At 53.8% G+C, this 25,301-nt stretch overlaps 3 protein-coding genes across 14 annotated transcripts in view; 1 reads left to right on the top strand and 2 right to left on the bottom strand.

Moving 5' to 3' along the window:
• CTPS1 (CTP synthase 1) overlaps window positions 1-13,149 on the top strand; it is a 31,385-nt gene extending 18,236 nt beyond the window's left edge. The window contains exons 9-19 of one of the 3 annotated variants that reach the window (XM_079777393.1): window positions 369-501; window positions 1,753-1,841; window positions 3,074-3,168; window positions 3,836-3,898; window positions 5,890-5,933; window positions 7,285-7,381; window positions 8,649-8,704; window positions 8,795-8,891; window positions 9,443-9,587; window positions 10,115-10,206; window positions 12,225-13,149. In XM_079777393.1, the coding sequence (XP_079633519.1) occupies window positions 369-501; window positions 1,753-1,841; window positions 3,074-3,168; window positions 3,836-3,898; window positions 5,890-5,933; window positions 7,285-7,381; window positions 8,649-8,704; window positions 8,795-8,891; window positions 9,443-9,587; window positions 10,115-10,199 (904 nt within the window). In that variant the 3' untranslated portion in view covers window positions 10,200-10,206; window positions 12,225-13,149. Of the gene's footprint in view, window positions 1-368; window positions 502-1,752; window positions 1,842-3,073; window positions 3,169-3,835; window positions 3,899-5,889; window positions 5,934-7,284; window positions 7,382-8,648; window positions 8,705-8,794; window positions 8,892-9,442; window positions 9,588-10,114; window positions 10,207-12,221 lie in introns of all 3 variants that reach the window. The other 2 variants (XM_079777395.1, XM_079777394.1) reach the window with 2 other exon arrangements.
• Window positions 13,150-14,529: 1,380 nt separating this feature from the next.
• SLFNL1 (schlafen like 1) lies at window positions 14,530-22,342 on the bottom strand. The gene is made up of 4 exons (XM_079777396.1): window positions 19,456-22,342; window positions 17,357-17,878; window positions 16,931-17,074; window positions 14,530-16,276 (listed from the first exon to the last, which is right to left on the bottom strand). The coding sequence occupies exons 1-4, from the start codon at window positions 19,840-19,842 to the stop codon at window positions 16,154-16,156; spliced, it is 1,176 nt and encodes a 391-aa protein (XP_079633522.1). The 5' UTR covers window positions 19,843-22,342; the 3' UTR covers window positions 14,530-16,153.
• Window positions 22,343-22,470: 128 nt separating this feature from the next.
• Window positions 22,471-25,301, bottom strand: part of SCMH1 (Scm polycomb group protein homolog 1) — a 137,053-nt gene continuing 134,222 nt past the window's right edge. For all 10 annotated transcript variants that reach the window (XM_079777391.1, XM_079777390.1, XM_079777386.1 and 7 more), the window contains 2 exons: window positions 24,558-24,700; window positions 22,471-23,569 (listed from right to left, as the gene is read on the bottom strand). In XM_079777391.1, coding sequence (XP_079633517.1) covers window positions 23,444-23,569; window positions 24,558-24,700 — 269 coding nt within the window. In that variant the 3' untranslated portion in view covers window positions 22,471-23,443. The remainder of the gene's footprint in view (window positions 23,570-24,557; window positions 24,701-25,301) is intronic.

Consider the following 25,301-nt stretch of genomic DNA (forward strand, 5'->3'; position numbering starts at 1 on the left):
TATTGTGTGGATGTCCTATAACATATTTGACTATACCTTCATCACACATTAACCCTTGTGAACTGTTGGTCATTTTTTTTGTCCTTTGGGATTTTAATTTCTTGTAAAACAATTTGTGTGAGATTTTGAAGCCATCTCTTTGGAACAGCTTCTAAAATCCCATTTTCTTAAAAGCCAGCCACATTGATCTGAAAATGGTTTGCTCTTCACTGCTGGGTACATAGGACTCAGGTAATAGCTGCTTCCAGTAAATTCTTCCCAGACTTGTTTTTCTTCTCTTTAAAAAGGAATTTAGGTCTCGTGATTGTATGTACGTGGTCATATGTACATTCTAAATAATGTGTGGTTTCTTGACCTCTGATTAATAGATATGATCGCTTGCTGGAGACCTGCTCTATTGCCCTTGTGGGCAAGTACACTAAGTTCTCAGACTCCTACGCCTCCGTCATTAAAGCCCTGGAGCATTCCGCCCTGGCCATCAACCACAAGTTGGACATCAAGGTGAGGAGGGTGGTGCTGGTGCAGCTGAGGCATGAACAGGGAGGCTGTCTGCAGTCCGTAGATGCTGTGTATCTGCTTTATATTTTTGAAGCTCAGAATATATTTTTAGGATTAAAAAGATTTATGGTGGGCCCCTGGCTTTCAGAGAACAATAGAGCATTTTTAGGAAATAATAAAGGGAGAAATGGTCAGAATAGAAGCTGAGAGACAGTGAATGCTTGGATCTGAATATCAAGCAACCAAGTAAAATTGCCCAAGGGGATGGGGGAGCCCTGACTGGCCAGAGGCACTTTGCACAATTGCTGGTACCAGTTACCCCGTCTGTGAAGTGGGAATGCTGATATCCACCACATAGAGCTGGGAGGTTTCTCCAAAACACATGTCTAGTTGCTGAGTCAGTGCTTGGAATGGGGGCAGCACTCAGTAAATAGCAGTTACCTGCTCTGCTCTGTGACGTGGTGGGCAGAAGCCGAGCGGTGGACTGTCAGGCCTGGCCCCTGCCTGTCTCCTTGAGGCGGTAAGAGTGTCGAGGTCCATGGATTCCAGAGCCACACATCCAGGGCTCAGATTCTGGCTCCCTCGCTTACAAGATGTGTGACTCCAGGCAAGTTACTTAACCCTCTTTGTGCCTCAGTTTTCTCTCCTTTAACAAAGGATAGTGATAGTACCTTCCTCATAGGACTATTATAAAATTAAATGAGTTCATATAAAGTGCTTAGTGCTTTGCCTGGCATAGAGGAAGTACTGTGTTTGTTAGCTCTTTTGGAAAACCTTGCACCTGTCCCTTTCATACGTTTCCCCCAGCATCTCAGCTCCCCAGCTGGAGCAGGTGTCCTCACCAGCGATGCTGGGGTTTGCCTGTTTCTCCAGTGTTTCCCAGGGTGATAGTTTGCTTTGTGCTGGTGAACAGATTCCTGTAGAACGACCTATTACATGTTCTTAAAGAATTGTGGGATTTTATTACACTGCCAGGCTTACTTTTTGCTAGTTCTTTGCATCATTCATTTGTTATATCCACTGGAGGTAGTCTGTGCCTCTCCTGTGTTAGATGGTGGAGGTGAGAGGTGACTAGAAAGTCAGGGAGGTCTCTTGGGTGTGAGTGGGAGGATTTGAAAGTCAGGTATCATTTTAAAACTACTTTAAAATTGGGAAAGATGGGGCATTGATAATACTGTTCAGAAATTATGAAAGATCAGATCGCGGCTCTGGCGTCATGAACCTGCTTCTTTTCTCCTGTCTGACTGCGCCCAGTACATCGATTCCACGGACTTGGAGCCGAGCACCTTGCAGGAGGAGCCTGTGCGCTACCACGAGGCCTGGCAGAAGCTCTGCAGCGCCCAGTGAGTAGCTCTGCCCTTGGGTTTCAGGGGTCTGGGGTTGTGTCCGTAGGCAAAGTGCTGTGCTTCCGTGTGCTGGTGGTAAATCTGCTTGTTTAAATGTCTTTAATTATTGAAGAGACTGCATACTGGATGATTTAAACATTACCAAAATACAGCTCATCCGTGTTGTTGGAGCGGAAGAGAACTTGTTCTAGTTTTATTGCATCTGTTGGTGAGGCTTATTTAAAGACTAGAGGCCCGGTGCACAAATTCGTGCACGGGTGGGGTCCCTTGGCCTGGCTGGTGATCAGGGCCGATCGGGGCGGTGGGAGGTTGGCCAGGGGAAGGAGAGGCCATGGGAGGTTGACTGGCCAGCTGGGGGGAGGGGCCATGGGAGGTTCCAATCAGGGCAGACTGGTGGGGGTGGGGCACGGGAGGTTGGCCATCCTGATTGGGGCCATTGGGCCAGTAGGCGGGGGGGGGGGGGGGGGGGCGGGGGCCGCGGCAGCCACAGGAGGTTGGCCGACCAGCCCTGATCAAGGCCAATTGGGGCTGGCCGGGGTGGGGGGAGGGGTGGGAGGGCTGGAGCCACAGGAGGTTCTGCGTCTGCCCCCTGGTTGTCAGTGTACGTCATAGCAACCGGTCGACTGGTCATTTGGTTGCTTAGGCTTTTATATATAGAGATTTTCATCGAGAAGATTTGATTAGTATCTGTTGGTAGAGCCTCATAAGTAGTTTGTTTTCAGCAGCTGCTATTTATAATCGTAAAACATGAGCAAGAATTTCTGGTTCACCAGAAGAATTGAATGTTATAGGACCATGTAGCTGTGGTTGAGACCCCAGGTCAGTGTGGCACTCAAGCTGACCAGGAAAGGCCCCTTCCTACCTGGGGAGCACAGTAAGCCCAGAGGTTAAAAAAATGGCATTTATATTAATAAAAATTAAATATTAGGAAAGAGGCCATGCCTGGGACAAATACTGTGGGGTAGCATTATTACAACTTTGCATGCCATCTTTTTTTACTTGTTAGCACTTTGTAACGTCCCTGAGAAAAGCCCATGGTTTTGTGTGTGTTTTCTAAGTTCTTAGTGTTTCCATTCAGCTTGTTGGCAGCCTGAAATCACAGATGTAGTCCAGTAGCAAAGTGTATGGAGTAACTTCATGGCTTCTGTGTCTTGGAAATGGCTCTTTGGCTGGTCATTGCGAGCTGGACTGGTGGAAAGGGGTCGCCTGTGGTGTGCTCTCTTGAACAGTGGAGTGCTGGTTCCGGGGGGATTTGGTGTTCGAGGGACGGAAGGAAAAATACAAGCCATCTCCTGGGCTCGGAAGCAGAAGAAGCCTTTTCTGGGTAAGAAGCAGAACAGAGCACAAGGAAGGTGCCTGTAGCCTGTAAGTGAAACGGGATCTCCAGACCTAAACACGGGTGCCATCTTTCCAGGTAGTCGCTCAATCAAAGCCTTTTTGGTTCTGTGTGGGAGAAATTCAAACCCTCCTTTAAAATGAGACATTAAACTTGTGAGTTGCATGTAGGTGTCATGGAATTTTCGAAGAATGACGTGTCAGTTAGGAAATCCTGTTTATTTACTGAACTTGGCTTTAGGCAAGACTCGGGGAACTGTTTTCCATCCTCACTTGAAGCACCAGTTGACCGTAATTAAGCGAAGTGATTTGAGATGCTTCCTCGTGCTGTAAATTTTAGGAATTTTCAACTTGACCAATTATAAATGGGAACTGAATAAAAGGGGGGTAGGAAAACTGGACTTTTAAAGTACTGAATAGAATATTGGAATTGAATAACTTCTGAAACCTGGAGTCTTTACATACACTTGGGTCCAGTTTTTAGAATCCATTGCAGATAAAGCATAGCAGGGGGCCTTGCTCATAGCAGGAAGTTAAGAGAGTTTGTGGTTGGAATGCTGTGCACAAGCAGGACACAGCCCCAGGCAGGCTGTGGGAAATGTGGGAATGTCACCTTTTCCATGGAACTTCATTCCTGTTTCTCTCCCACCTGCAAGGCGTGTGCTTAGGCATGCAGTTGGCAGTGGTTGAATTTTCAAGAAATGTGCTGGGATGGCAAGGTAAGTGTCTACTTAAAAACTTTTTAAATCCCTGGAGGGCACAAAGCCTGGTGCCTGTTGGGTCACTGGGTGCCGTGGAGAAGGACAGGCCCGCCCGGTCTCTCAGTACCTCTTGGGGTGCATTAACCGGGACGTTTATTGAGGGAAAGCGGGCCTCCTCCAAGCGAAACCCCAGGAAGGAGGGAGCCCAACTGAGCTAGCTCTCTGTCCCAGCACTTCCTGTTCTGGAAATCCTCACACTTTATCACCGTGGCCATCGGCCTGAGCTGGTGTCCAGCGAGAGAACTCTGGCCTGTGTGAGGCTGTGCAGTTTTTATGAACTTGAGCTGGTTAGACCAGGGTTCCATTCTGACTTTATCATTTACTAGAGGCCCGATGCACGAAATTCGTGCAAGGGGCTCGGCCCTCACAGCCCCAGCTTTGTCTGGAAGTTCATCCAGAAGGTCGTCCAAACATCCGGTCTAATTAGCATATTACGCTTTTATTATTATAGATTATGGGTGATTCTAGGCACATTCCTTAGCCTTTTTGGGCCTCTGTTACTACTATAAAATGGGTTAGTAATGGTATCCACTTCACATGGTTATAACTAGTAAATGAAGTTATACGTAAATAGTCCCAGCACAGGGCCTGGAAATGGGAAATAATCGTGTCAGCTCTGGGCCTGGCTCAGGGTATCACTGTGTCCAGACCATCCCCAGACTGATGGTTTCCCACACAGTGGTTTATTTCCCAGTATTCTGTGAGGTGACTGGTTTCCTCCGTGCAGTGTGGCTGAGCTCGCCCTGCCCTGCCCTCAGCTCTGCCCAGCAGGGACATCGCCAAGGTCTCTCCACGTGGCAGCTCCTCAGTCACTAATTCAAGCCGAGCTTCCTCACGGCATGGAGACACACTGGCTTCCACAATCCCCCTGTGCAAGCCCCTGTCGAGCTTGCTGCTGTCTGTGGCCAAGGAGAACAACCTCGCGGTGTGAATCCTGGGGTGTGGTTCACTGGGGCCACCGCTGGGAGAGTCTGCCGCAGCCCCTTGGTTCTCTGTAGCCCAGCTGGCGGGCACTAGATTTCCAGAAAGACCTTATGAGTTCTAAGAAAAACACAGCAACGTGAAGGAATGAACCAGTGGTCTGGCTTTACAAAGTACTTGTGACCCTCCTGTGGCCAGCTCGCTGTTAACAGGCTGATGTCAGTTCACATTTTCTCTGAGCTCAGGGGATGGTGGCTCACTTTTGTAGGCAGCGTGCCCTTAGGTTCTGGCTTCTGAGCTGGCGGGTACTGTCTTACCCCCCACCGCCCTAGAGCTCAGCTCTGGGCACCGTCGACCCTCCTGCCACCACTCGGCTTCCCAGGTGGATGAGTGACACCTGGTGAGGAGCTTTCCTTCAGTTGAGTCCTCGCCTGGGTTTGGGCCCAGCAGGGGGACGATGCCCTGCGTGTTCTGATAGAATGAACAGACACTCAGAACCAGGAGCTCAGTGCATTTCCTGTTAGTCTTTAGTGGTTTTGCTTTTGGTCAGATGATAAGTTCAGTAAAGGATAGAAAGGTTACTTGGGTTTTGAAATCAGCTAACTTCTGATTTAGCTATTGAGTGAGGCAGTTGAGTAGGGCCTGGTATAAGATGCTGAGCACGAAAGAGATAGTTCATGCCCATCTTGGAAAGAGACAGTCTGAAACGAAAAGTGGAAAAAAGTTGAGATTATGGTATACGAACCATCATAAGAATGTGTTATCTAAATAAAGATTATTTGTGTCATTGGTTTCCATGTCCCCATTTTGTACAGCTTTGACCTCCCAGAGGGTTACAGATGTAATGCAAAAATGCATTTGTGTGTTTATTTTATAACTTTGAAACTCTGTCCCTAGTTTTTGTTCCAATCACTGAATGACTTTAAACTGAAGAGGGTAATTGTGATTTAGAGCTTAGGAATCAAACTTTTAAAAAATCAGATTTGCTTGTAATTATTTTCATAACACAAATGTTTTTCATTTTTCAGATGCCAATTCTACAGAGTTTAACCCCAATACCAGCCATCCTGTGGTAAGTCCAGTGTTTGAGTCTCACCAGGGCTTACATGGTGCGGAAGGGACATTTATGGAAGATGATGTTTAGAGACAGGAAATGAGACCACTTAGGTCCGTCCCAAAGGGCCCTGAGGGCCTGCCTTTCAGACCCACTGGATAGGAAGGATTTTCTTGTTCATTGTGTGATTTCTCACTGCTCTTCCATTCTGCCACAAAAAGTTAAGGACAGGTACCACCCTAGCCAACTGCTGGGGAGGGAGGTCCTGATTAAAATAATTCTCTGTCCCCACTCCCCTTAGCTCCCAGGAGTTCTTTATAATAATACTGATATGAAACACGGACACTTATTATTGTGCTAGGCATTGTTCACTGCTTTATACAGGGGTGGGGGCAAAAGTAAGTTGACAGTTGCTCGTATGGAAAAATCTATAATACAAGAGTAAATAATAATATAAAAATAAACTTTCACATACTCACAACTGTAAACCTATTTTTGCCCACCCCTATATATTGATTCCCTTAATTCCCAGCAACCCTGGGAAATGGGCATATCATTAAAGAACTTCTGGAATATAGTACTGATTTGTGTAATGGCGACCAGAGCCCTTTGAGGCGGCATACTCGTGTGACACCCACCAGAGGAGCGTGGCTCGGGGGCGAGGGACAGTGCCTGCCTTGTCTCAATCCCCAGCCCCGGGCGCAGGCCTGTTCTTGACACGGAGGTCGCTGTGTTAAACAAGATGGACAAAGCTCTTGATCTCAAGGCCCTTCCACAGCATCAGTGTATGCTTGTTGACCTGAACTTGAACTTTGCTAACACTAAGACCTCAGGAGGAGAAAAACAAAGGTTTTGAAATGTGGGGGGGGGGGGTGGTGGAGGAGGAGGAGCAGGGCACAGAGAGGTCAGTCGGTGGTCAGAGGAGCACGGGACTGAGTGGTGGACTGACTGTCAGGGCTGGGGGCCCTGGCCGCTCTGTTCTAGAGGCGCTCACTAAGCTGTCGGGGCTCGGTGAACCCTAGGCGAGCACCCTTGCCTCTGAGCAGCTCATCGGTCTCGTGGAGCGGGAGGGAGCGTGTGATAACATACTTGTCTGGTGTACTTGGGCTGTTAGTCCTCGTGAGAACTGCTACAGCCCAGCAGCACTTGGGTCCACAGTGCTGGGGGCAGGAATGGCTCATGAGGGCAGCGGGAGGATTCAGCCCCCCCAGTGAAGGTTAGAATGATTAATGGGGGCGTTTCTCCCGTGACAAACGCCCCTTAGCAGGAACGGCTGGGGAATTGGAGCCTCCAGGCTCATGTCATGCAGTGCGGTGGTCTGTCTAACGGAAGCAGAGTGTGGAGAACATGCTTGTTTTCCCTTCTCCAGGTCATAGACATGCCAGAACACAATCCTGGGCAGATGGGCGGCACCATGCGGCTGGGCAAGAGGAGAACCCTGTTTCAGACTAAGAACTCCGTCATGAGTAAGCGCTGCCCCCTGGTGGCCTTCGGCTCGGCACCTCCAGGACGGGTGTCTTGGGGGGATGCTGGGCTCTGGCGCTTTTGATTCTGTTCTTGCTTTAGAAGTTCCTTTCCTTCCCCAGTCATGCGTTTTTAGGATGCACTGAAGCAGGCAAAGCCACGGTGTGGGTCTTAGGAAGGTCACAGGCAGTGCAGTCGGGACCAGGGGGATCTTGGGTGTGGACAAGTCACCAGAATGAGGCAGTTAGGTGAAATCCACTGTAACCTCTTCCTTTGCTATATTGTGAGGTTGAACCATGTGGAATTGTTGTCCCACAAAAATGGCGGTTTCATAAAGTTCAATCTAAATAGATTTAATTCTAAAAGTACTAGCAGGTGCTAAAGATTTAGGGAAAATTTGGGGAGGAATATATTTAAGGAAGTGAAGATGTCATTTTCTTGCCCACTGGGACAATTCTGTCTGCACATATTAGCAGAGGCAGCTCTGTCTGGGGATTCAGCAGCAGCAGAGTTTGAGTCACTTGAGTAGGTGACCCGTCAGTCCTCCCATCTCTAACATGCTTGGGTTTGGGGCTCCCACCTGGCAGGCCGCGTGGGTTTGTAAAGCAGCCACTTGCAGGTGCAGCGCTTGTTCACGGGTAGCCAGCAGGGGCTGCGGAGCTTTGACGGCTGTGAATTAACCGCACGGTGCTGGCCTGACGGGCACCTGTGTAGCTCCTAAGACAGTGGTCGGCAGACTCATTAGTCAACAGAGCCAAATATCAACAGTACAACGATGGAAATTTCTTTTGAGAGCCAAATTTTTTTAACTTAAACTTCTTCTAACGCCACTTCTTCAAAAGAGACTCGCCCAGGCCGTGGTATTTTGTGGAAGAGCCACACTCAAGGGGCCAAAGAGCCACATTTGGCTCATGAGCCACGGTTTGCCGATAATGGTCCTAAGACATCTCTCAGGGCTTTGGATGTTCGGGGCCTCCTGATTTGTCTTCCAGGGTAGTTTGCTCAGGTGCGAGGGTGGTGGTGAAAGTCTGGTTCTGTTCCAGTTTGTCTCCATGTGGTCGGAAAGTCAGAGCCCAAACTCAGCCTAAACTGCTGCGAGCGGGTGGCTGAGGTGGCAGGAGAATCAGAAATAATCTTCAAAAGGCCCAGATGATAAAAGGCGTGGATGATACAAGTGGAGAGCAGGATGTGGTGGCGAATAGATTTTGTGTGTGTGTGAAATCAGAATTCTTTACATCCGCATGGTTTTGGCTGTTTGTTTTTTGCCAGGGAAACTCTACGGAGATTCAGATTACTTGGAAGAGAGGCACCGCCACAGATTTGAGGTGAGGAATTGAGCTTTGTGACTTAAATTTTTCTCCTTTCTGTTGCTTTGGAAACAATAAGCTGAGAAATTATTCTTCATTCTTCAACAGGTGAATCCAGTCTTGAAAAAGTGTTTGGAGGAGCAAGGCCTAAAGTTTGTTGGCCAAGATGTTGGAGGAGAGAGAATGGAAATTGTGGAGTTGGAAGGTGATTACTTGGGGTGTTGTATTTAATGGAAAACAGTACGGTTTTCTTGGCATGTGGGGAAATACAAAAATGTAGTTGCTACCCTTGACCTAACAGAATTAGGAAGCAGCACTGTCTTAGGAGGTGGGGGTCTTGGTGAAGGAGGTGCCTGGAGCCCAGGACACAGGGCCCAGGGGATGGCTCTGTGCCAGGGCCTCCTGCAGGCAGCCAATCCAGCTCTGGCCTCGGTGCCTCCTTCTCCCGAATGGGAGCTTGGACTCGGTACTTGAGCCCCTCTAATCTAATCTAATGTGACTCAACCCTTCAGACGTCCGGGGAGCCAGGGACAGGACCTGGAGAGGAGGTGCCTCCAGCCAGGAGGGTGACACGGGTAGGGGAGAGGGCATCTGCTCCCACGTCTTGTGGGTACTTTTACCCGGGTTCCAATCAAGACGCTGTTTCAAATAATTGTAGGGTCTGTGCAAATGTGAAACATTTAATAAGATTTTGTCTCTAATACACGTGATGTGCACATACATGATGAAGCTGTTTCTTGCATGTTTCTGTTTCAGATCATCCCTTTTTTGTTGGCGTTCAGTACCACCCTGAGTTCCTGTCGAGACCTATCAAGCCATCCCCGCCATACTTTGGCCTCCTCCTGGCCTCCGTGGGGAGGCTCCCGCATTACCTCCAGAAGGGCTGCAGGCTCTCGCCCAGGTTGGGTCACACTAGTTCTTCAGTGGTCACTGGTTCCACACAGCAGCCATCATCCCCTGGTGATAAGCCGAGCCCAGGAGCCTGGCTGGAGGCTCCTTCTCACAGGGACATGTGGTGACCTCTCGTCCCTGGGTTTCCTCAGGCTGCTTCTGTGCCGCCCATGACCTACCCCAGCACTGTCGAGTCCCCCATCTGTAGCATCGGGGTTCCAGGATTACAGTTCTAAGTAGGACCCTGTGGTCCAAGGGGAACTGTGATTTTTCCCAGGGTGCCTGCTGCAGTGGTCAGCCGCTGTGCACCTTAACCCAGAACCAATTAGTCACCCTGGGTTGGGGCGTAAGCTATTGTGACTGCAGCAAAGCTCAAATGTGTACCTTTGTAACTGGAAGCTCTACAGCTTTATGCTAAATAGGTGATGCAGTCGGGAGTCCTTCTGAAGTGTCCTTATGGGCGCGGTGCTTACAGAAGCAGGGACGCGAGGCGAGTTTTTGGCGGGAGACGATGAGTAAACGGTCTGAATTCTGCAGGGACACCTACAGTGACAGAAGCGGGAGCAGCTCCCCGGACTCCGAGATCACCGAATTGAAGTTTCCGTCACTAAATCATGACTGATGGTAACGTATGTGCTGTTTTTAAGCTCCAGGTTTTTATTGTTGGTTTTTGTAATGGTGATAACACTAGAATTATAAGAATATCATGAGTTTAGTGTTAAAATTTTATCTGCCAGAGAATGAAAATGGTACAGTCAGTGTGGGCATCAAGTGGGTGAGAGCCCTCCAAGTACTGTTCTACCCAGTACGTGCAGTTACCCACCTGCTCTGCCCAGTACGTGCAGCTACCCACCTGCTCTGCCCAGTACGTGCAGCTACCCACCTGCTCTGCCCAGTACGTGCAGCTACCCACCTGCTCTGCCCAGTACGTGCAGCTACCCACCTGCTCTGCCCAGTACGTGCAGCTACCCACCTGCTCTGCCCAGTACGTGCAGTTACCCACCTGCTCTGCCCAGTACGTGCACTTACCCACCTGCTCTGCCCAGTACGTGCTGTTACCAACCTGCTCTGCCCAGTACGTGCAGCTACCCACCTGCTCTGCCCAGTACGTGCAGCTACCCACCTGCTCTGCCCAGTACGTGCAGCTACCCACCTGCTCTGCCCAGTACGTGCACTTACCCACCTGCTCTGCCTAGTACGTGCAGTTACCCACCTGCTCTGCCCAGTACGTGCACTTACCCACCTGCTCTGCCCAGTACGTGCAGCTACCCACCTGCTCTGCCCAGTACGTGCAGCTACCCACCTGCTCTGCCCAGTACGTGCAGTTACCCACCTGCTCTGCCCAGTACGTGCAGTTACCCACCTGCTCTGCCCAGTACGTGCACTTACCCACCTGCTCTGCCCAGTACGTGCTGTTACCAACCTGCTCTGCCCAGTATGTGCAGCTACCCACCTGCTCTGCCCAGTACGTGCACTTACCCACCTGCTCTGGGGACTCCAGTGGGGAACACCAGTCACTGAGCAGTTGTCTCCTATGGATTGCTGCATTCAGGTGCTAATCTGACTAAGTCTGGGAGAACGGGATTCTTAGCCTTTGATATTTCACGTATCCATAAACTTGGAGATCTTGAAGGAGGTGACAGATGATGTGACAACATGGTAATTGTCATTTTTGCAGAGCCTCATGCCTTCGTCAGGAAATGCTATAATATTGATACATGTGATACTTTTATGTTGATTGCTGCTTATTCTGGAAATCCCTTAAAATTCAAATAATTATTGAGCAAACTTTGAATGTTTGTCTTTGTAGTGACAGGACGTGTAAGTATATAAAGTGTAGTAGATGTGGGCACTGCCATGAAGCGTATGAAGTCCTGCTCAGATGACTGAGCGAACTGTGTCAGCAAAAGCAGGGCGTTAGGGTGTCAGTCAGGAATCCGGGGTCTAAAGGAGAACAGGGATAGGAACTGGTCCCATGGGGCGGGGGTTCCCATCACAGGTAAGATGAGCAGATGAGCTCTTGCCCAGGGGCCGGGCAGGTAGCCTCCCTGGCTCCTGCACCCTCGCCCTCACCAGCAGTGGGCCCCTGCACCGCGCAGACCTGGTCGAGGGGTACACGGCTGTTGCCCGTCTGCCTTGGTTGATCAGCCACCTGAGTGAGGTGGGCCTGCAGAGGAGGAGGCTCGTGCTGGGGGAGGCAGTGGTTGCTTCCTCTGCCGGGTGAGCGTGTAGCCCAGATGGGCTGGCGGTGCTCTCCACCCGACAGTGTGCTGAGGCTGACAGGCTACAGAGCTGCACAGGAGTAAGGACTGGGACAGGAAAGGGTAGGTGTTTGGTCAGGGATGTGGCATTCTCACTGCTCCCCTCAGTGGAGAGCTCAGTCCGTGGCACTGTGAGAGGCTGGATGCTCTGAAGAGGGCGCTTGTATTGGGGCAGATGTAGAGGTCCCTGTAAGATCTTGAAAACATGTGGCTCTATGGGAATGATACCTTTAGCTGGTAATTATGCATGTCAGGCTCCTACCACGGGCTTCCGTGAGAACAGACAGAGTTGACCATAGCAGCTGACTCCAGATTCTGGCTTTCCTATTTCACAGTGCACACCTCCTGTAATTGCTAATTTCCTTTTTTTGTTTGTTTTTAAGCAGGGGTGATTCTTCAAGAGAGCTTTCAGACTTCGGGAGTTTGCAGCTTGATTTTACACTCGGCTTTTGACACTTCCTTTAAATTATGTTTTTATTAAGAATATTTTATTATGGGGAAGGGTATTTGGAAGACTGTGACCTGCATGTCCCATCATGTGTATCGGCTCCTGCACGGTGGCTGCCTGGTGTTGACTCTCCTTTTCAGCCCCAGCCTCAGACGGGAGGCGGGACATCGGCAGGAGCGGTGACGGGGCAGCTGGGGTGCCCGCCGAGCGCCTCGTTTCTGCAGCCACCTCGAGTCACTGTGGATTTGAGTGTGTGGCCTCTCGCTTCCCCAGGGAGGCCTAGACCATTCTCAAGAGCGTGCCGCATGCGCTTGGTGCGCATGGAGGGTAATTTAGCTAATGCTTACAACCCTGGTGCTGGTGACCTGCGGGCTCGCTGCCAAGAGCAGCGAAACCAGAAACGAAGCCTCGCACTGCCCCGCGCCTGCGGACTCTCAGTGCCAACTGTGGCTGGTACTCGCTGTCCGAGGGACAGTCAGTTTGATGTCACATGAACGGCAGGAAGTCTGTCTCTCTGAAGCATGATTTGAGAATCCCTGTCCTCTGGCTGGGCGTTTCTCCTGGGGCTGGGAAGCGCTCCTTGCATCAAGGGGTCGCTCAAAAAAGAACAGAGACTCTTGTGGGGAAGCTGCCTCTAAGACCCTCTCACATATCGACAGCTTTGCTTGAGGGACTTCTTCCTTCCGGGATGGTGTTACTGCAGTTGAAAGGCAATATGAAAATCTATTTTCTTTACATGACGTTACGGCGGGCACAGCTGTGTGTCCTTATTCTGGCTGGACTTGGTGTAAACTCTAACTTAAGAAATAAATAATGCAGAACAGAGACGTGCTTGGTTTGTCATGCCCTTCATGGACTGGCAGATGGGAAGTATCTACTGCCAGGCATGCCTGTGTGCCTCCGGTCACCTGAGCGCCCGTCCCAGGCTCTCCTCCAGGGGAGCAGTCTTACGTGGATGACCTGATAGTTTAAAAACTAAGAAAGGAGCCCTTCCTTTTAATGGGGTCCAGAATTTCCCAAAAGACTTCACATTTAGATTCTCAGCCTTTAAAGATAGAAATTCAAAGTAGCATGGGTGCCATGTGCGCTGTTCGAGCTTGAGAAGGGGGAGTAGACGTGTTGTTTAGGGAGGCCGTCCCTCTGCCCAGCAGGGACCTGGCCCCACGTGCACGTGGCCGGGCAGCGCAGCACTGCTTTGTCCCCTGCAGGTCCTCCTGCTCCCCTGGCTCCTGGGTGGTTTTCCTTCCCAGTAAACTTAGCGATACTGAGTTCATGCTCCGTGTGGTGTGTTGGTGGCATTGGCACCCACTTCTGGCTGCTGAGCACACCTGCTCACAGCTGTCTCCTCCACAGCGTGAGGCCGAGGCTCAGGGCTCAGGCTGGGTTACCTGTCTCAGTGGTCAACAACATCCACTCATTGACCTTAGGGATTGGGGAGAAAAATGTTCCTCACCATTTGGCTGCTCCATCAGAGATCCAGAAAAGAGGTGGGTTCCTTGCCCAGACGGCATGGCTCAGTGGTTGGGCATTGACCTATGAACCAGGAGGTCATGGTTCAATTCCCAGTCAGGGCACATGCTCAGGTTGCAGGGCACATCTCCAGTGTGGGGTGTGCAGGAGGTAGCCCATCAATGATTCTCATCATTGATGTTCCTTTCTCTCCCTTTCCCTTCCTCTCTGAAATCAATAAATACATACGTCTAAAAAGAAGTGGGTTTCTTTTTAGTCTTCCACTCACTGCCCGAGGCCACCGTCGCCGCTGAGGCCAGAAGCTGGTGTCCCTCCGGACCCAGAGCAGCCCGGCTGCCTCATCTCCGTTCCTCATGGGCCAGAATAAAATGTCCCCTCACAGAGGTCTCCATACTCATCTTGTACTTCGAATGTGGCTGATTGGGGGGTTTGTAACCTCTTTTCCTAGCCAGTGGTTCCATATAGAAGCCATTCCCCAAACTGGGTTCTGACATGCCCATTGGTGACAGCGCTCCCTGGAACAGTGAGGACTTGGCTGGGTATGAGGTTTGCAAACACTCGCAGTGGTTAGACGTTCCTGCCTCTCCCTATAAAAATACCTCAAATGACAGTTGTTAGGTGCTGGCCACTCGCATAGGTCCAGGTCCCTGTAATTTATTAAAGGGCTATGAGAACCACAGTTCCAGCATGCCAGGGCTGGGGCTGCCTGCTTGCCCTCGAACCGAGGTGCCTTGCCATCTGCAGAGGGGATTTCCCAAGATAAATTCCGGTTTGACCCTGTCTAGCCAACTGGAGTCAACAGACCCCGGCCTGGGCAAGATGAGCATCTTGGGGACAGGGACAGTCCCTTCTAGCCCAGCCCCAGTATAGCCTGGCCAAGCTGAGCATCCCAAGCCCCTTTCTAGAAGAGGGACTCGGATGCCTTTCCAGGGCTCGTGAAGCCTGAGCAACCCTGCCACCCAGGTTGGCAGATGAGGCCGAAGCCGAGAAATGCCCAGAAGGGCAGCCTTCTGTGCCTGGTGTCCACTGATCAGTGCACAGAAGCTTTTGGGCGAGGAAACCTGGCCAAGCTTCTCTGGTGTCCTTCAAAACCAGTGACCGGGGCTGGTTCTCAGCTGGCTACAACATGACTTAACCTGCCTTTGCAGAAATCAGCTCTTTCCCAATAAGTGTGTCAGGATCATGATGCCTGGGCTAGCATCTTGCATGTGAGCAGGAAAGGGGTGGCAGTGCTGGCGAGGGGGTGTCATTTAAAATAGGGTGGGGAGGAAATAAGTCAAGCAGCTGTCTGGGGGAGCATTTCAGGCAGGGGAGGCAGCCAGTGCAAAGGCCCTGAGACAAGTAATGAAAGGTGGTCAGTGTCGCTGGAATGCATGCGCAAGGGGAGGAGGCGGAGTTGAAGGCAGACGAGTCAGGAGGTCAGGGAGAGCTGTGTAGAGTAGACCATGGTTTGGCCTTTGCTCTCAATGTAATGGGGAGTCCTTGAAGGGCTTTGAGCCCAGACCTGCCCTGGTCAGACGTTGGCTTTATAGCCTCTGGCTCTGCTGGTGGTGGGGCAATGGCTGAGCAGGACTCCCAGTGGCTGAGGTGCTTAGAGTGGAAGCCAGGTCCTTTTTGTGCAGGTGCCTGTGTGCTGAGAAACAGGGTACCTGAGGATGACCAGTGCACTGCTACTATCTGAGAGGTGGCACTTCCCCCCAAGGTACCCGGCCATTAACGCAGGGCTGGACTGGAACCTGACCATCTGGGCTCCTCCCCTCATCTGTGTGGTAGGAGCCCAGGGCTGGTTTGGCCTTCTGGACAGAGGGAGACTAGGCATGTGACTCATGACTCAGCTACACCCAACTGGCTGGCCAGATGTTCTAGAAATAATCATTCTTGCTCCAGGTCCCTGTAATTTATTAAAGGGCTATGAGAACCACAGTTCCAGCATGCCAGGGCTGGGGCTGCCTGCTTGCCCTGGAACCGAGGTGCCTTGCCATCTGCAGAGGGGATTTCCCAAGATAAATTCCGGTCTGACCCTGTCTAGTCAACTGGAGTCAACAGACCCCGGCCTGGGCAAGATGAGCATCTTGGGGACAGGGACAGTCCCTTCTAGCCCAGCCCCAGTATAGCCTGGCCAAGTTTTTACAGGTTCTTTCTGAAGGTGAGGTTCCTTGGGGCTCATGCTAAGAGCAATTTATTAGCTACACAGCCCAGAGTCTGCTCAGGATTGAAGCCACCTGGGACCAGCCTGTGTGTGCAATTCTGCTGAAGGAGCAGGGAAGCCTGGTGCTCCCATCCCCCTCTGAGCACCCAGATGGGTTTATTGGGAGGTCTTTGGCTCAAATAGGCAATCGCTGTATGTCCCAGGGAGAGTGCCAGCTTCTTCCCTGCGCTCACTTGCCTGCGGGGCCCTCACAGGACGCAGCAGGTGCAGGAGATGGGCCTGCGCTGCCGCAGCCGCTGCTGGAGCTGCTCCTTCTCGGCCGTCAGCACCTTCACCCGCTCCTCCAGCTTGCTCAGCTCCGCTGTCCACTTCTGAGGGGACATCGTAGAAACCGCAGTCTAAGCTGACATCATCTCAGGTCCACACACACTCCTCCCAGGGTTGAACTGATGGAGGAGGGCAAGGCCCAGAGAGCCTGGGGGGCCGGCTCAAGGCCTCTGGCGCCGATTGGCACTGCTAGGTGGGGAAGCCTGGTCCCCGGGCCAGGCAGACACCCCTGATGGAGTCAGCCCTGGGGTCTTGAGGAAGCTGAGCATCCCAAGCCCTGGGATGACCTGTCCCCTGCAGCCTCCTCGAGTACCAGAGGCAGGCTCAGGTTGGCAGCCCCTCCTCCCCCAATGTCCTCTCTCTCCATCAGCGCCTTGCCTTCCTCTGCTTGTCTGCCACCTGATGTTTCCCTCTTGAAAAGGCTTTTGCTTGGGACTATGTCCAGCACTCCCTGCCCCTTATCTTGAGGGCCTCCCCCAAAATGTATACAGCTCTCGGGGTTGTCTTAAAACATCTCAATATTCTACTCGGCTGACTCCCCCTGCCACACAATGGTGGACTATGGCGGGTGGTAGGGTAATTTCAAGTCAGCCCCTTGGGCACACTCACAGGGCAATGGAGCATCAAGGGAAACCTGAGGGCTTGCTCAGGACTGCTCAGCTGGGCCCCCATCCCACCTGACCAGCCTCGCCACCTACCTGTCTGCACCACTCCTGGATGGCGTGGACGGCCAGCGGGCCCTGGATGCTCCCCTCACGCCGCAGGAACACCTCCCCCTGGTCTGTCTCGTAGAGCTGCGGCTCAGCCTGGGCCTTGGGGGCGTGCACGCTCAGGCGGATCACCTGGCCAAGGGCAACAGCAGCTCTGGGATGCTGCACGGGAGAGTGTGCAGCCCAAATCCTGCCCTGCTTGGTTCTGGCTTCCGGCTCCTGGGGACAGCTTGTGGGGCTGGGGCTGGGCCAGGGCTAGGCCAGGTCTCTTTTCTCATCACCATTTCCCGGACTCCCCTTTGCACCACCTCCTGCCCAGCACTGCTCAGCAGAGTGGATGTGGGCCATCACTGTAGAGTGATGAAATGACAGATGACAACACAGCCCCAGAGACCTTCCTGTTCCGCGGCTCACCTTGAGGGGCGTGCCACTGGCGGAGGTGTTGACCACTGGGATGAAAGTGAGCGTGTAGGCGTCAGGGAAGACCTGCGGCCTGAAGCCCTGCAGGACGGAGTCCACCAGCAGGCGCACGCGGTCCTCCTCATGGTGGCTGCAGCGGATGCCCCGCACGAGCCCGCTGTCCTCCACGCCCACCAACAGGCTGCCGCCCTCGCTGTTGAGGAAGGCGCACACGTAGCGCCGCAGGTGGTGCTTGAAGGCCAGGCTCAGGTACTCGCCGCCGCCCCTCTTGAACTCCATGCTGCGCGTCTCACTGCCCAGGAAGGCGCCCTGGAAAAGCCGCTCCTGGCCCTGGATCTCCTGGTGCACGATGGCGCTGTCCGAGCGCGTGCAGCTGGGTTGGTGCATGGAGCTAGGCCACCCCAGAGCCTGGGCCGGTGGGGCGTTGGTGCGCCTGGCAGGTGGGCGGCTGGAGCCTGGGCTGGGGCCTGGGCTGGGGCCGGGGCTGGGGCCAGGGCTCGGGCCTCTGTTTTCCTCCTGCCGGTGTGGAGCAAGAGTCCCTGAACTCCCACCTCCATCCAGCTGGGGCCCAGCCCACTGAGGAATCCCCGTGTTCCCTCCCAGGCAGAGGGAAAGGCTGCTGGATCAAGGGTTGGAGCCAGCCCCTGGTTCTGCCAGGCTGGGCTGCCCTCTTCCCAGGTGGACTGCGAAATGCATGGTGGGTAAGAGCTCTCCTTCCCAGGCTGGAAGCTGGGACGCCTGTGGGCCAATCTCTTTCCAGTCCTGGAGGCCCGGGACTGGGTCACCAGGAGAGACCTAAGGTCCCATGTGACAGCTTCAGGTCTCTGAACTGAGAGGGGCCCCTGAGACCCCACCCCCTTCCTGATCTTCCTGAAACCCTTGCTGATCACTTTCTGGACCACTGGCCAGCCCTCCTGAACTTCAGCTTTCCTCAGGCCCTCCCTAGTCCCTTTCCATGGTTTCTGCTCTGTCCGGGGGCTCTGGGCATGAGCCCATGGCCACTCCCCTGGCGGCCCCTCCCTGGACTCCCTGCCTGCTGGGCTCTGGAAGAGGCCTCCAGCCCTGGGAGCTCAGTGTGGGCAGGGGCATGGCGATGAGGGGCATGTTCCTATCCACCCTGCAGTGCCCAGAAAAGACAGGTGTATCACAAATGTGAGAAACTGCCATACAAACACGAAATCAGGCTCACTGATCTTGAAGTTCAAGTCCCAGAGCTGTGTAGTTCAGCAGTTTAAACACTGAGGCATTTTCACCCCCAAAGGAAAGATAAACCCGGATCCCCTGTCTCATGGAGTGACCTGCACGGCCTCAGGGAGGCGGCCATTCCCTCACGTTCCCCTAGAAGCCAACCTTTCAGTCCCACTGACTGGGTCTCACCACCCTGGGAGGCCTGGCCCCTGCCCTCTTTCTTCCTTTGTTCCTTCTGCAGCCTTCAGCTTGAGCTCCAGGGACACCCTGCTGCATGTAACATTCCCCTCCCCACCCTGTTCCTTTGTTTGTGCCTTGTTCCTCTGCCTGGAATGCCAGCCCCACTCCCTAAGTCCCAGCCCGGCTTTCACTCCCCCTGCTAATTTGTTCCCCGAGAGCAATGAGGGCCCTCCTGTGTCCTCCCACAGCCCCGGGAGGCCGCCATGCAGCTTTGTCGGCCATGTCTGGCTCTGCTCATAGATAGAGGGCTCCCTGAGGGCAGGGCTGAGCCCTGGCTCCCTGCTTTACAGCCTGGCATAGAGCGGCTGCTGGTGTTTGTCAACTGAATGAGGTGTCCAAGAAGGAAATGAGGACCCCTTTGGGACCCGAGGCCGGGGCTGGCCCAGCCCCAGAGGCTGGGGTGCAGAGGACCCGGGGAGGAGTCCCACACATCTGCCTTTCTACACATGCTTCTGGCTGGAGGCAAAGTGTCCCTCTGGGAGTGAGCTGGCAGCGCCCGCTGCAGGCCAGTATTTTGGGGAGCAGTCCCCACGTTTGCAGATCTGTCCCCAGTTTCTCAAAGATACCCCTCCACCTATGGATGGCAGTGCAGGCCATCCATACCCAGACCCCTGGGTGAGGCTCCCGGGCTTGCAGCCTGGTGGCTCCGGGAACGCCTCACTTACCTCTCTGTGGTGTGTGGGCTCACGGCCGTCTCCCAACACCAGCTCCTTCCCGCGGGCCACCAGCTCCTTGATGATCTGGTGCTCCTCCAAGGCTGTCTGCAGGCGGCAGCGGAGGGAAGCCAGGGCGTCCTCAGAGGTGGCCACCTGCACCAGGGCATAGGCCTTCCGCGGCCGCCTCACCACCTCGATGTGCTCCCGCGCCACTGGCAGCTCCAGCCGCTCCAGGGTGTCTCGGAGCAGGCAGGTGAGCACCGGCACTGAGAACTGGGGGTTCAGGTGGCCCACGTAGAGAATATGCGTGCTGGGAGCCCCCTCCAGGCCTGAGTCCTCAGGCAGGGACTCTTCTGTGGGGAGCTCCTGCAGAGACTGCTTGCCTGGGGGCTCCATGAGCGGCTCCTGCACCTGTTTGTGCTGATCTCTTCCTGGGGGCCCCTGGAGGGGTCTCCCTCAGAAGGGCTTCCGGGATTCCTTACTGCAGGCTGCTCTTCCCAGGACCCTTTGCTCTCAGCTTGGCCCAGGCCCTCCAGGGGAAGAAAGGGGTGCCAAAGCTCCTGGGAGGTTCACAGATGGGCAGGGGCTGGGAAGGGCCAGAATGAGAGGGAGGGCAGAGGGCTAGCAGGAAGGGGCCTGCCAGCCACCCCAGGCCTGGGACAGGAAAGAGGAGAGTCAGACAGGGCTGAGCCGGAGAACAGAGCATGAGTGCCTGCCCCTCCAGTCCAGAGGGCAAGACAGGAGATATGCCCAAAGAGGGACAGAGGGGACCAGGACTCAGGTCTCTGAGGCTCCGAGGCCTGCCTGTGGCCCCACTGCTGCTGCTGCTTGCCCGGTCTGAGCCCAGAATGGCTCTGAAACGGCAGGGCTCGGCCAGAGGTTGTAGAGCAGAGGTTTTATGCTTTGGGCACGCTGATGAAAGCTATGGCCTCTCCCCAGAAGAATGGGCTTTGCATATATATGTATAACTTGCGGAGCCTCGTGGACCCTTCCTAAGAACTAGTTTAGACTGAGTCCTCCTTTTGGTTCAGAGAGCATAAGTGAGGAGGGGCAGAATGAGGGGCAGAGCTGGGGCCCTACCCCCACTCCAGCCTCCCGCCAGGCCTGGGACCTCGATCCTGAGCTGTGCACACACCAGCCCTCCACTTACCCACCCACACCCAGCTTCTGGTTGGTGTGGCAGGTACCACCAGCCTGCATCTTTTCAGATTGGATCCTTGAAGTTGTCAGGGCCTGGGGGCCACCAAGGCTGGGGTGGGGGCATTCAGGACCAACAGGAATAGAAGGACAAGGGAGGCCTATGACCCTCATGTCCTTGCTCTTCCTGGGAGGTAGTGGCCTGCGCTCCCACAGCTCCCTGATCCCTGGCCAGCGGCTCCCTAGGGCACTTGGGAGCTTGGTGTGGGGTGGCAGCAAGAACCAAGGCTGCAGGAAGTGGGCGGGGCCTGTGCAACTCCCTCTGTGAGCTCATGAGAGCCAATAATGCCTTCTGGGCCAGCCTCAGGCACTGGGCAGGCAAGGGTGGCAAGTCCCTCAGGAGGATGCTTCCCCACCCCCACCTCCACCCCCACCCTCTCTGTAAACATACACCAGCTTGGCCCCAGGGCTCCCTCGGGGCAGCTCCCAGAACCCCGGGGCTGAAGATGTACTTTCTTCCTCTGTAATGTCTCTCTAGACCAGTGATGGGCAACCTTTTGAGCTTGGTGTGTCAAACTTCGCCAAAAAACTGAGCATAACTCGGGTAGTGTGTCACTTTGAGGAAAAAACATTTCGCAAATGTTTCATCCTCAGGAGCAGCAAATGTTTCATCCTCGGCATGCGGCCGCCTCAGCGGCTGTGTCATCAGAAATGGCTATGCGTGTCAGTGCTGACACGCGTGTCATAGGTTCGCCATCACTGCTCTAGGCCCTAGTGCCATGCAGGCCCCCTGGTGCCCCCCCACCTCCCCTTCAGTCATCAATCCCAGGCTCCAACTGGGCTCAGCTACCTCCAGGGTGGGTCAGAGAGCACACAGGTGGGTCCAGGGCTCCCTGACACCAGGCCCTTCTCTATGCCCGAGGTAGAGGAGAGCCCTGAACAATAGGCCAAGGCCGTTGTGGAGAGCACCCTGAATGAGCAGCACAGCCTACCAGACCCCAATGTCCAGGAGTCTGTGGAAAACCGTGCCTACTCTGGCTTGGCAGCCCTGACCCTCTGGCTGCTTTGCGGAGACCGTGGTTAGAAACCCACAGTGGCCGCGTGGAAGGGCATTCTAAGTTCATCAGGATGTCAGAACCAGTCACTGGCGAGAGCTGGCAAGTACGCCCTTCCCCTCAGAAGTCTCCTTACCCACTCTCCCCCACCCCTCCCCGTCCCAAACCCAGGCACATGGGCTCAAAGAAAGGAAATGACTGACCCAGAGCGCGACAGCGAATGGCTGGACTGGCGGGAACCTCAGCTGTGGCCCTGAAGTCGGGTTACTTGGCTTCAAATGCCTACTTTAACACTTCCTGGCTGTGATCTGAGCTTCTCCTTCCTCATCTACAAAATGGGTTTGCTGTGAAGATTAAATGAGCTCATTCTAACTCATGTAGAGCAGTGTGGGGCACACAGTGACACTCAGGTTATACTGAACTGTGCTGCTGCCCCTACACCTCCTCTGCCATCCCGTGACAAACAGCGATGTGTGGCCCTGGCCTTGAGCACCTGCCGCTGGCCCAGTTAGTCTGTACCTCTCTTTGCCTGAGGATGTGGATGAGCCCAGCCACGGAGGCTCCTTGGAGCTGCTGACCTTAACACTGTTCTTCCAGCTCAGGCTCGAGGAGCTGCTGCGCGCACCGCTGTCTTGCTGGCATGCAGTTCTGGGGCCCCAGGAGACACCTGGCTAATCTCCTGTTCGTTAGGGATTTGCTGGAATTAGAAGAACTCAGGGATCATCTTGTCCAAGCTCCTCATTTTATATGTGAAGAAACTAAGACCATGAGGAAGGACTGACCTACCCACTGGAAAACAGTGATTTGGCTGTTGATTAAAAAGACACTGGCATCTATATTGCTTTTTATTTATAAACAAGTCAACATAAAATAAGTCCAGATGAAGCGGGGCAGCTGTGCTGACCTGCTTGCGAAGGAAGCATGTGGACAGCGGAGTGGGTGCAGCCGGACTCCAGCCTGGAGACCCTTTCCTCCTACCACCCTAGGGACTTCTCGGCCTAAAATCATTGGCCCGACCTTCTGCGGCAGCAGTTCTGGCCAGGGCAAGGAGCTGTGCTGGGTCAGTGCGGGCAGGGACTCCCATTCCCATGAGTGAGGCTGGGCGAAGGGCCCAGTAAGGAAGAGAGGGGAAGGTGACAGGGATCCTGTCCTCCCAACACTGAGTGATGTGGTCAAGGCTTTATGGGTCTGTCTGTCCCAAAGAGAAAGTGCCCTGAGGTAATGTCCTCTGTGAAGGGGCCACACCTCTCTGGGACCAGGGCAGGGCAGTCTTTCTCCACCTGAAACCCCATGTTTGGAGTGAGGAGTAGGAACTGAAGGGCTTGCCCAAGTGCCAGAAACAATAAATAACAATACAAAATGATCTTTTTTTTAAAAAAGGTAGAGGTTTGCACCATGAGTTTGGGATCTGGGTATCTGGTAGAAGGCAGGAGCTGTGGGGCAGTGGGTGCCACACCAGGCCCAGCAGGTGGTAAGGGCCCCATCTTCCGAGGCCTCAGGGGTCCAACCCTTTGCCATCACATGGCAGGTGTTCAGTCTAAACTTGTGAGGCCGGCCAGACTTGGGAAATAAATAGAGGGGGCCTCAGAACAGAGGCAGCACTGAGGGGAAGAGCAGCGTCAGCCCTGGGCCCCACCCTCCTCAGCCCTTCATGGAAGGACATGGAGGGTAGCAGTGGGGGCTCCGCACAGCCTCCTGCAGTCCTGAGGTGCGCCGAATGCCACCAACCACCGGGAGCCGGCTGCTGGCCGGAGAATGCTGCCCTGTCTGCTCCACCCCTCAGCTGTCAGGCCGTGTCTTCCTGCTCAGAACTTGCCCTGCTTCAGCCGGTCAATGTGGTAGGAGAGTTTGAGCGCGGGCCCCAGCTTCAGCCCCATGTACTTCATCATCACGTCGCTGCGCAGCAGGAGCAGGGCCTTGCCGTCGATCTCCTGTAGGGCGTGGGAGAGGCGCCATCAGAGGCCTGGTTGGTCTGACCACCCCAGGGAAGTACAGCCACATGGAGTCAAGTGGACCTGCTGTGACACCAAAGCCTCCCTGGTCTCCCACCTTTTGTCTCCAACCATCCCTCCCCCACAAACAGCTATTGCTGAGCCCACCCGCTAAGCTCTTCACACGTTTGCACCCGTTTCCTTTCTCCGCTGAACCCTCCCAGACCTCTGAGTCCAGCTCAGTTCCATCTCCTCTAGGAAGCCTCCCCAGTCAGTGTACGTGTCACTTCCCACGGCTGTATATGACCCTGTTATTCTGAGTCCTCTTCCTTCCTAAGCGGCAGGGACCATCTGTGTGGCTAGACACAAAGCAGGCACCTACCCGGCAGCTCTGAGGCCCTCAGGCCTGAGCTAAGAGCGGCCTCCAAACCCACCTGCATTGGAAGTTTAAATGACCAATGAAGGGAGCAGTTCTGTTCTGAGTGTCCACAGGGGAGAACTGCACCAAGCAGCAGGGGCTCCGGGGAAATGGCCTTGTGCCCCAAATCAGAAGAATGGTCAAGGTGGGGCTTAGGAGTAGTCCCTGGCCACAGGGCCATTGGTCACTTGAAGAGATGTGTGAGAGGCTAGAAGATGAGGGCCTGATGAGGGTGAGAGCTAGGGGCCACTTGGCAAGGGACTCTTTAACGTGGGCCAAGGCCCCTGATTCTCAGGCCAAGGCTGGCAGGCGAGAGAGCAGCGTTCCTAGGAAGAGGAGGGCCTGTCCCTGCTGCAGAGCCCACAGGGCGTGCACCCAGCAGGAATGTGGCTGCATCAGATCTCACACCAGCGGAGTAGGCTGAACTCAGTGCCCAGTGAGGGTTGACTGAGACCCAAGATTCTGTCCCTAAGTTTGTGTGGTCTCCTGAGCTGTATCAAGGGACCTGGAACCTTAAGAGTCTACAGGCTGCGGAAGTGAACCCGACAGAGATCAGGCAGGGGCACCTACGTGTTTACGAAAAAGGTCAGCGTGGGGTCCAAGCTGAGGATCAGTTTCCCGAACAAACTGCATCACATCCTCGACTGTCCATGAGGAGGGGTCCCGGGCACTCACTCGAGAGGCATCCCGGCTTTCCAGGTATCGGTCCGACCCTGCAGGACAGAGGGACAGCTGGCATCACGGGCGGGAACTGGTTTGAACTCCCCACCACTCTCCTCGGCGTGTCCTGAAAGGCCCTATGGGTGAGCTAACAGCAGAGGGACCAGAGGCAGCAGAGGGAGGGAGGGTTTCCACAAAGGGTCTTCGTAAGTTAAATCTTTGTTCTTTAAGGGTAGATCTGATTTTGAAAATAGAAGGAATTTTACACTGAGGCTGTGACTCATCCTGGACTAGAGTCAGGGTCAAATGAGGTAATGGGCTTACTTAGGTTCGGTGTGGGGCTGGTGGGTGTAACTGCTTTTGCTGTGGTTCTGGTAACCATTACTGGAGAGACCTTGGGAACTGGGCAAGAGCAGAGCCCAATTCTTGGGTTCTAGGGAGAAAAAAGTGGAGGATAAAACCCTGGGGAAGAGCTGACCTCACTATAGCTAATGGACAGAGGCAGAAAGTTTTGCTTTGGCTACCAGAAGCCTCAGCATTACTTTAGTGCCCTGCTTAGAGCTTGTATCTCAATCGCCACTTCCCTGTGGGAGCTGGGATTTCTATTCTGATCATCACCTGCCACAGATCTCTGGTACGTCGCATCCCTCTTCC

This window comes from Cnephaeus nilssonii, assembly GCF_951640355.1.
Source record: "Cnephaeus nilssonii genome assembly, chromosome: 7".
NCBI classification, from domain to species: domain Eukaryota; kingdom Metazoa; phylum Chordata; class Mammalia; order Chiroptera; family Vespertilionidae; genus Cnephaeus; species Cnephaeus nilssonii.